The sequence below is a fragment of the Phaethon lepturus genome, unplaced genomic scaffold, assembly GCF_000687285.1.
Source record: "Phaethon lepturus isolate BGI_N335 unplaced genomic scaffold, ASM68728v1 scaffold12371, whole genome shotgun sequence".
In the NCBI taxonomy this organism is placed as follows: Eukaryota; Metazoa; Chordata; class Aves; order Phaethontiformes; family Phaethontidae; genus Phaethon; species Phaethon lepturus.
The window spans coordinates 17,297-27,631 of record NW_010518507.1 but is presented as its reverse complement, the minus strand read 5'-3'; the positions used below and the strand labels follow the sequence as shown (position 1 = coordinate 27,631).

The following is a 10,335-nucleotide window of genomic DNA, read 5'->3' as shown; positions in this document are numbered from 1 at the left end:
TTCCTGTTGCTCCCTTCCCACTGGACCCTTCCTCCCCCCTGGCAGTTTCCCCTCTTGTCCTGGTATCACCCATTTGGCTCCAAAGAGCTGCAGGTGAGGTGCCCTCCTGCTGTGATCTCTTATAGCTCCCTGCTGGACCTCGCCACCGGTGCCCGGGTCAGCCCGCAGAAGGCGGAGGAGATCTACCGCTACCTCCACTATGGTTTTGATGTGCAGATGCTGCCCGAGAATCTCTGCGCTAAGGGGAGAAGTGACACAGCTACCAAGAGCTGAGGGGAGTGAAACTTGGTTTCTGGACTCACAGACTGTTTTCTTTTAACTGCACTTTACTGAGTTTTGATTCACTGTAAAATATGTAAATAAACCCTTGCAGAGCCATCAGGGGCTTTTGGGTCTGTGGGCAGGGCTGGTTTTTGCTTGCTGGGTATGATCATTCCAAAACTCCTTTAAAAATGAGAACTGGCTTAGGCAGAAAAGTGGTGGCAGGGGGAGGGTCCTTGCTATTTACTGCAAGAGTGGTAGCCACTTGCCAAATGTTCCTTACTCTTCTTGCCCAAGACACAGACAGGGGCGGGGGGTGGGGGGTGCCAGGTTTGAAGTAGAGATGGATGGGCAGTAAGTTCCCTTGTCCTTGGGTGGCCCCACAGCTGCCATCTCCTCCCCTGTGCCCACCGCCACACCAGGCATGGGCGAAGCCTTCCTGCAGCTTCTTGCTGCCACACTGTGGCTGCCTGGCATAGGAACTTCTTGTTTTCACTCCTTCCCATCCTTCTCTGGAGCATGGTCATGAAGGGGCCTGGACAGAGGTGAGGGCAACGAACGACCCTGCTGACGCTGGTACAGACCCGCACCAGGCTGGCGTCAGCCCGTCATGCCTAGTTAAAAGCAAGAGAGGGTGAAAACGCAGAGGCCCGGGGCCCTGAAGTGAGGCTGAGAGCTTGTGAATCCTACTTCTCCCCCGCAAAGAGCTCGACTCATGTATGAGTAAAATGAGCTGGTCCTTTTTTATTACATTAAAGGAAATGTAAAAATTCAGAGTCTCAGTAGAGGAAATTAAAAAGCAATTCCTATTAGTTATGAACTGTACCATTATAAATTTATTGTACAGCCATATTTCAAAAAGATATTTTACCTTAAAATGAATCACAACTTGCCGCTAGTCGGTATCCGAGTATGTTCCTCCCTCCCCCGGGAGAAACGGGGCAAGAGAACAGGAGGAGCCTGGGCATGGAAGTGTGACTTTGCACACGTAACAAGTGGCAAACAGTGCTTGGATAGGCGGCAAGGTGAGAATGGTGTTAAAACACATAAAAACGCTGCAGGTCAAGGTGTCCAAGCTGAACTCTTAACGTCACAGGAATACCATCTCAGAGGGGTGGCCGGCTGCTTTGCTTCGTACGAGAGGCGCCTAAGCGTTGAACCAATAAAATCCACAAAGTTCATTAAACAGAAAAATAGGAATCATCCTGCTCTTCATCTGATGAATCTGCTGCCTCAGCCACAAAGAGCTTCCCTACAACAGAGGTCTGTTCCACTTCTGCAATGAGACAAACAGGCGTTATCAGTGTGTGTGCCCGGGCTTGAAAAGCAGTTGCCAGAGGTCCACAAAGGCGCTTATGAGAAACAGACTGTGGAAAAATCATTAGACGCACAGACTGTGGACACCCAACGAGCCAGCGGCGATGAGAAAGTAAGTGAAGGAGCCTGAAGTGAAGGAGGAGGAACACAGAGCACTTACTTACTTTTATCAAAGCCGAACGGGGTTCTGCGTGAAGCTGGCGTAGCAAGCACGCCTCCGGCCTAACGGAAAGGAGAGAAAGGCTCTGCTCAAACAGCTGCGACAGCACCAGCGCAGCGTCCCGGGGAGGAACTGGCACCCCCGTGCTCTCGCACCAGCATTAAGTTCCCCTAGCACTAGGCTCCATTTTCACTAAAAATTTAAACTGTTCAACTATCACAACTGCTTTCCCTAAACCAGAGGCACAAGCAGTTTTTCTGCTTCTGGGACCTCAGCTTTTCACAGAAAAGTCAGAAAAATTACAAAAACCTAGGATACTGAAGGAATAAATACATAAGTTCAGGGACTAGCTGATAGAAGGTGGGAAGTACTGTTTCCTTTCCCACTGTACAGAAGAATATAGCAGGAGCTTAATATACCTAAAGATCACAGAATTCAAGAGCAGTTACAAATCCTGGAAAAAAAGCAATGTATTCAATCCTGACAAAAATCCAGCTCTTCTCTAACAAATAGAACTTTTCTCCAACAGAAGACAGATACAAAACCCAGAAGTTTGGAAGGAGTAGGGTAGGGTTCCTGTTTTCCTTCTTGAATGTACACAACTAGTCTGTGATCCTGGGATTCTTTTGCCTGCTGCCTAACAAAGCTTTGCCATCACTAAGGTGGAACTAGGCAGCATTCAAGGAAATGAGCATTACCGATGACTTCTTGATGTTGTCCCAGGTGCCTCTGCTGCCCTGCGTGTGCTTCTGCATTCTGAACACGTGCCTGTCATAATCATTCCTGCAGGTGTAATCAAGCACATTAGCGTCACTGGTGTGCCGCCTACGGAATCGGGCTGCGTACCGTTAAAGGCATTACACAAACACCTCTAATTCAGAAAGAAATTAGTACAGCCATTAAAAACAGTTGTTGGTCAATTAAATATAACAGCAGCTCTGGGAGTAAAACACAACAGGATTGTTTAATTAGATCCCATACTAACACTCCTAATGCAAGTATCGGACAAAGCTTCATCATCACCTTCCCAGATGAAGTCCATTTCTTGTCTATTAGATAAAATGCCAGTTACTCTGCAAGTTTCAAGATGATCCCAGTTTCAGTAAAGCCTGAAGCAATTGAGTTAACAGGTTTAAGACTCAAAATGAGCAGAGAAACCTCTGCTGACACTAAAGCCCAAATCACTACCTTCTCCAAGAGTAAAAGGACACATGCTGGGCATAGTTTTCGTTGCCCACATTTGAGTACCTCAAACTGCACACGCTGCCAAAGGAAAGAGCTTTCTCTAAACAGATCCCTCCAGGATTGCAGGATTTCCTATGCATGCTCTTAAGTCTGGAAGTGAACTGGTGTCCCAGTTCCAAGAGTGATCTTTCTCAGAAGACAAAAAACAATCTTGGGGAAAATGAGAACGGAAAAGGTTAGCAGAGGGACAGCAGTACCAGTTCCTACCTGTTGATGGGTACCAGCATACCAGGGCTGATATGCTCACACTGAGGGGTTTTCACCATAGGGAAGACAGCTGAGGAAGGTGTGATCGGGTTGTCCGTAAGTGCAAAGTCATCATCGTCATCATCGTGGCTTCCCCGGAACGTTGGCAACTACAAAGCCACATCAGAGCAATCAGTGACCTGCCCTTTTTTCAGCAAGTCTGCTGAAAAGGCTTCTCGTGGGTCTCACAGTAGGACACAGCCTCTTCACAACTCTGTGAACCCTGGTTGTGTCCCCCTTCCCCATCTGGAGGTGTCCCAGACTTCCTGTGCCCTCAACAGGCAGTTGCTCTGCTCCCTTGCTCGCTTCAGTTGTGGTTTTGACTCCACCGTGTCCCTCTCGAGAGGCAGAGGCCAGAAATGTGCACAGCACATGGAAGGCAGGTATGCAGGGACCTGACAGGAGCCCAGTGATGCCTCCATCATGCTCTTAACACTCCTCCTGTTGGTGCCCAGTGTTCTGCTGGCCTTTTTGGGCTGCTACTACACATTCAAAAAATAGTGTCTGATTAAAATTACAAGCTTACAGCTGACCACTACTACTCAGGAGGAGGATTTCAGGATTAGTCAGCAAACTTCTGGCCCCTCTCCCTGAAGGGAGAGGAGAACTGGAAAGGTTCAGAGCAGAGCAACATAGATAATCAAAAGCACAGCAGGTACTGGTGGGGGAGAGCTATAACTGGCACCAGGGGTGAATGGGGACCGGGATAGTTGTTCGCTGTTTCTTCCCCATGACAAGAGGATGACAAAGTCAGCAGAGGCAAGTTCAGGACAAATAAAAAGATTAGGCAGATAATTCAGCTCTAGAGCTTAGCACAAGAAATTGCAGGTGTGAAGAGTCTGCATGGGTTCGAGGAGGGGCTGGGCTAGTTCATAGAAGGGGAACCCACTCATGACTTCTAAATATACAGGATTTCTCTCTGGAGGCATACCTCTCGCCATACACTACAGAGGGAGGTCAGTTTCTTTTGCACAGCTCAAGGTAGGCAAAATGGATTTGAAAAAAAAAGAAAAAGAAGAGAACCCTTTTGAATCACTGGCTAAAACTGTGTTCTACCAAAAGATGAGTCCCCTGGAGAATCCCTCTGCAAAAGCAGGGTGTCTTGGACACAGGTGCATCGATTCTTTCACAGATAGTCTGCTCATACTAGTCATGGGGCTTTCTCTACAGCACATGGTGGTTTATAGAAAGCAACGAAGTTACCACCCCTTAAATTCTGACTTTCCAACAAGCCATGGCATTACTGTACTTTGGGACGTCCCAGAGGAAGAAATGCGCTGTTGCTACAAAGAAAACCCCCAAAAGAACAAACACATCAAGAAACGTACAGGTGCCCTTGGGAGTCCTGGCTGGAACTGAGGTGCTGGTTTTAACAGGCAGAGCTAGTTTGGTCAGGTAACGGCAAAAAGAAAGATGCATCATGAAATCTACTTCAAAAATTCTCTACAGGGGAAAAAAAATAAAATAAAAATCATTATTTTGATAAATTACTGGCTTTCTCTTTAAAAAGGAAAACAGAGTCTTAACTAACAGCTGGAGGGCATCCTCATGCCTCACCACAGCATGGGGGTCATCACAAAGATATGGTGACCTCTCCAGCACTGGTGCTGCGTCTGCCCGGAGTGTTTGGGGGCTGCACCAGGAGCGAGAGGGGAGGGCTCCCTGAAGAGGAGACTAACCAGGGAAACGGGGCAGCTCATCAGCCCAAATGGGCAACAAATCGGAGATAGTAGGTAAACAACAGGCAAGGGCCAGGGCAAGAAGGTAAAAGGACTCCCAAAGAGAAACGCAGCCACCGACAGCACCGGGAGGTAAGTGGTATTAAATATGAGGTGTGCTGAGGAGAGAAAGAAAGGAATCCTGTTGAGTATGAGCATGACTTCAGAGAGTACGCAGTTCCACGGCACAAGGATCCCCAGGGCAGCAATATCACTGCACAGCCAGTGCTCCACAGCGCCGGAAGCGTCTCCCACACAGAGGCAGAATGGACACCCCTACACAGACTGGTTTTATGCATCCGTTCAGTGGCAATCCTTGTCTGCAGAAGCCACGTTCCACATGTTCTTGCTGCTGGCAATCCAAGTACTGCAATACCAAATCCAGGAAATAAGCCTCTTCCCCCCAAATCCACAAGGCTTTATTGATGGAACCGAACTAGCAGGCTTGTAACACACCCTTGAAATACCAACCAGAAAAGCACACACGTCTAATACACTGTTTTCCCAGATTTACCTTTACTCTTCTGTTCTGAAAGGGCGTCGCAGTGAAAATATCGTCATGGTTGTCCTTTGGCAGATTGTCCAGGAAATCTCTCATCTGCTGCTTTCTTCTGAAGGTTCCCACTTTGGCAGTTATCACCGACTCTTTCTTATCTACATGAATCAAAGTATTAGTTGCTCCAGGACATCAGTTACGTAGCACAGTTTTAAGATGCCCTAACTATGATCAATGCTGACGATACAGTTCCGTCTCTCCTTTGTGGAAATGTCTTATTTGTAAGCTGTTTTGTGATCCTTTGAGTTCTTAAACAAGTTATGCTTTCAAAAAGAATTCCTCTACTACATCTTAACCAGAAACTTACTCCAGAGCCTTTACACAGCCATTGCAAGTGTCATACTTCGGCTATTTTATTACAATTTTAACAGAGTTATCCATGCATCTGCATTTCAGAGACAAAAGTCACCAAGATGTATCATGCGTGTCGAGGCATAAAGTGCTCCGACAAAGGCTCTGCTGCACAGAGACCCGTTGAGCATCCTTGACACAAGGTTTATGGAATGCTCGTCTGAGACTTTAGCATGTACAGTTGTACCCTTCACAAACCTTAATCCAATTAATGGACCTAAACGATGAGCCATTAGAGCTACTTGGAGGAAAGAAAGGGCTTTGTCACTTCCACTGGTCTGTGTATTCCTATCCTCTACTTTCTGTGACAAGTGACTTTCGAGGCAAATTTAGAAGAACATCTTCCCAATGTCCTCACCTTTAGACAAAAACTAAAACAGCTGCTTACGCAGACAGTCAAGTAAAGAAGAAAATTAATCCACAGTTCACAGATTTTCAGAAGAACAAAGCATTTTTGTGTCTATGCTAAGATTCGTAGTTAACAGAATGCGCTCTCCGTCTGAGAGAAGGCCAATGACCAGCTCCTAACTGCCAAGGAAGATCTTTCCTTAGTATCATGCAGGACTGAGTTTAGTCCTTTGCTTTGCTACAGTCATTTTAGAGTGTCTCAGCATTTAAAAGGCCCACGTGAGTCCAGGAGGTCCCAAACATTGCTTTCCTTAAAGCAAAAAAACCTTAAAACCACCATGGCAGACTGACCCTTTAAGAATGCTCGCTAACCAAAACAACTGTGTCTTCGCAATAGAAGAGCCTGAAGTCTAATAATGTCAAATACCAGGGTGAAACAGAAAAAATTCTCTGTAGCATATCGGCAGTGGAGAAGTGAACAACAACAGAAAAAGCTTTTGTAATCACAGAAGTGCAGGGAATTTTGATACCATGATAACAGTCAAAATAAGATGTTTTCTATCTATGCTCCAAAGTGCTCAAGAAGACTAATCAGAGCTGGATAAAATTCATTACAAAACTGATGCCCAGCAGATTCTCACACAAATTCTGTAAATGCAGCAAACATTTCAAAGAAACATTCAAGTGAAAATAAAGCACACTGTCCTGCAGTGGAGCCCTCAATGTGCTGCTTTTCCAAGTCTGCACAAAATCACACTTCACTGACTTCAAGGGCAGGGAAACCTACTGAGATCTTCTGCTGTGTTCTATGTTACGGAGGCTCCAGGACTGGAGCCAAGTGTTCCTGTGTGAAGTCAGTAGCTGTGAGTAACCTGGACCACCGCATTCAGAAAGAAAAAATTATTTTAATGCTTTCAGTAAATGGAGACTGATGGATACCTTCAGCTGCTGAGAAACATCACCAGAGTTGTCTTTGCCTGCAGTTGCATAACACTTCAAGCTTCCAATGGCTGAGTGATGGCATGTTTTCATCAGCCAAAGGAGTTCCTATCAAATAGCTTTCCTTACCCAAGCACTTACTAAGTCATTGTAACCTTCTGTGTTAATTGACTGGATTGAGCATCTTGTGCCTTTCACCTCAGGGGCATACTTGCTAGCTGTAAACATGAACTACCGACTTCAGAATTGGACAGAAAACAGCAACAGGCACGTCACTTCCAGACAGCAAACATAACTTTGTGTTCTTACCCCACACTGCCCTTAGTGCATACAAGCACCCCATTATCCCTTTTGGATCGATAGCTCTGCAAGTAGCTCATTATCTACCAGGCTCCAAGAGCCTCTTGAGATGTAAATAGCTATTTTCCCTTAGGTTTCAAAGCCAGCTTAAGTCTTCCCATCACACCAAAAACAAGAAATCTCTAAAAGTATCCCTTCTCTTCTTGCTACTTCAGTCACTTATGACATCCTCCAAGCTCTGCAACAAACTTTTAAGCTGTAGAAGATAACTTTCTGCACTATTGGACTCTGGTGTGTGTTTATGTCTTTATCTCCCATTACATAATAAATAATGAATTTATAATTATTTAAAGACAACAATATACCTAGAACCAAGGTGTCACTACCTTTCTGTCCTGGTTTTTCTGAAGTGGTGGTCTTCTTGGCATGCATTGTAGAACGTTTTGCCTGTTGTTCTTCTATATACTTCTGATGGCATTCTTCAGCAGAGCGAGACCCCACCGCCATGGCTACCTCCACCCAGAAGCCACTCTTGTGCTTTGGAAACGAAGCAATGGCCCTGCCAGGGGAACAAAGCCACAACCTTCGTCATGCAGGAAAATCACAGAATCGTAGAATCTTTGGGTTGGAAGGGACTTTTTAAGGTCATCTCGTCCAGCCCCCCGTGCCATGAGCAGGGACAGTCTGCGCAATGCTACCAAGTAAAATACCCCAGAGACCAACTGCCACTCCTAGAAAGAGCACTGTGCGTTGGACGCAGTGAATCTAGTCTCTGCTGTCTTGTCCACACGCTTAAGAACTGGCAAAAATTTAGTTGGACAATTTAAACTAACAGCTCCATTACAAGAGAAATTTCTTCCTTATTTGCAACAGATCCTGCCCCCTGCTCCCCCCAACCTCCCAGGACATGAGCTCATGCCTTTTCAGATTTCTAATCTAAAAGAAAGAAAACCAAGCATGGTTATTTTATTACTTAATGTACAAATTAAATACTGCCCAGTAGCTTAAGTAAGTGGGCAATGCATTAAACGTTCTTGCAGTTAATCTCCCCTTTACAAGACTTAAATACATAGACATGTCATGCTCAACATTTTATTCCATTAGGGAAGACAATATGCTGCCTCCGATTTGCTGTCTAAACCATAAATGTGAATACTTTTACCATATTATTTACCTACTCATGTTTTTCTATTTTACTCACATGAGTGTTTATCACTCCACAAGATTAAGTGTGTGTTTTTGAAAGACAGGTAGAGGAGCAAATTTACAAAATTTTGCCTAAGGTCTGCGTTCCTCTCGCTCTACACTGATGACAGTGGTAGGAGCTGCTCTAGGCTCACGCATCTACAGTTACTTTAGAAAATATTCAGTTGTCTCCTTTATTTCATTATTTTTTAATTTGTTAACAACATTCATTTTGTAAGAGGGAATTAAAACATAAAGGAAACCTTTAAAATAATGTGAAAGAAACTGAATCTGAAAAATCCAAATCCAGACCATCCAAAAACCCTTCAATATATTACACTTCCTGATGCCAAAGGGAATCTTTGCCCTGTGAACACAGGGCAACCACTTGCCTGGAGAGCTTCTGCAATTCCTTTTCAGACCAACCATCAGTTGTCCTTGGAAAAAGTTCTAGAGATTTCTCCACCTTTTCCCTCTCCGGTTCTCTTGCTTTTGCTGCTGAAGACTTGGCAGTATTAGAAACTTTACAGTTTGGTTTTTTATCAGATACTTTTGACTTTTTTTCTTTTACTTGAAATTCCTCTTCACTGGTTTCAGGCTCACTGTCAAGCAAATACCTTGGAGGGTTGATTCTGTTTCTTGTCCTCGTTGCCTTATCAGGCAGATGGGAAGCACTAGACTCGCTAGAAGGTGTTTTTCCTTCAAGCAAATCAGAACCATCAACAGATCCGGGCACACTCTGCCTCAACGGCATGTTATAGGAGGCAGTAGAGTGTTTTACTGTCCTTTGTTCACATGACACCTTGTTTGCATCATCTTGTGAACTCTTACAGTTAGAAGAAGATTTAGAGTTTTGAGTCTCATTTTTAAATAAAGATTTATTTTTCCTTTTGATAGACAGTGGGATGTCTTCACTGGATCCCTCTTCCTCATCTTTGCTTGACAATTCTTGTGTTAAATGCCTGTCTTGAAGAAGCTGTTTGGCTGACCTTAAAGAGTACTTGTAAGCCTGCTGATACACAGTCAATTCTCCATTTTCTGTTCCTCTCTTTTCTTTTGTCATTCCTGGGATTCTGCTATTATAGTTCCATTTGTTTAGTGCTTCAGAATGTAAGGGAGTCAGCTTAACATAAAGCTGCGTTTTATTTTTTGTACTGTGGGTTGCATGATCACTTTCATCATCATCTGAAATGAAGCGCCCGGCCTCCTTGCTTCCAGCAGACTTGGTTTCTTTTTTGGAACTTACTCCTTTTTCATTGTTTTTCCCTGAAAGAGAGGATGCCAGTGTATATCACACGTTGTAATGTAGATCATTACTGTGTTCTCAGACAAAGACTAGCCTGCTGTGGGATGCAATGCATCCTGCACCCGTTAAGGTCTGTGAACTCCTCTCTATTATAGAGACTGTAGTCTGTAGGAAGAGACAAGCAGCACGCCTCCAGCGCACAGCTCCCTGTGTTCTGCAGAAGCCTCTCCCCACATGAACAGAACAGAAAAGAGTATTTTTTAGGACAAGGAGATACTCTGTTTAATGGTCATGTTGGGATACAAAAATAAATCAAACACTGCTTCCCTCTGAAACACAGAAAAATGTCACTTGAGAGAGAAATTGGTGATGCTAGGAAACATTTCATCATGCTCTGTACTGCCCACCCCTTCCCCATTTAAGAGAGGCATAGCACAGGTTATCTGCAACCCATTTTCAAAGA

At 44.7% G+C, this 10,335-nt stretch overlaps 2 protein-coding genes across 2 annotated transcripts in view; one reads left to right on the top strand and one right to left on the bottom strand.

The window, feature by feature from the left end:
* FANCM (Fanconi anemia, complementation group M) overlaps positions 1-273 on the top strand; it is a gene marked incomplete at its 5' end in the record, with an annotated part of 15,827 nt that extends 15,554 nt beyond the window's left edge. Inside the window, one exon of the mRNA XM_010296755.1 lies at positions 126-273. Coding sequence (XP_010295057.1) covers positions 126-273 — 148 coding nt within the window. The remainder of the gene's footprint in view (positions 1-125) is intronic.
* A 1,169-nt stretch (positions 274-1,442) lies between these two features.
* Positions 1,443-10,335, bottom strand: part of MIS18BP1 (MIS18 binding protein 1) — a 26,154-nt gene continuing 17,261 nt past the window's right edge. The window contains exons 10-16 of the mRNA XM_010296754.1: positions 9,019-9,892; positions 7,825-8,000; positions 5,462-5,601; positions 3,191-3,339; positions 2,437-2,521; positions 1,743-1,800; positions 1,443-1,537 (exon numbers count right to left, since the gene is read on the bottom strand). Of these exons, the coding sequence (XP_010295056.1) occupies positions 1,443-1,537; positions 1,743-1,800; positions 2,437-2,521; positions 3,191-3,339; positions 5,462-5,601; positions 7,825-8,000; positions 9,019-9,892 (1,577 nt within the window). The remainder of the gene's footprint in view (positions 1,538-1,742; positions 1,801-2,436; positions 2,522-3,190; positions 3,340-5,461; positions 5,602-7,824; positions 8,001-9,018; positions 9,893-10,335) is intronic.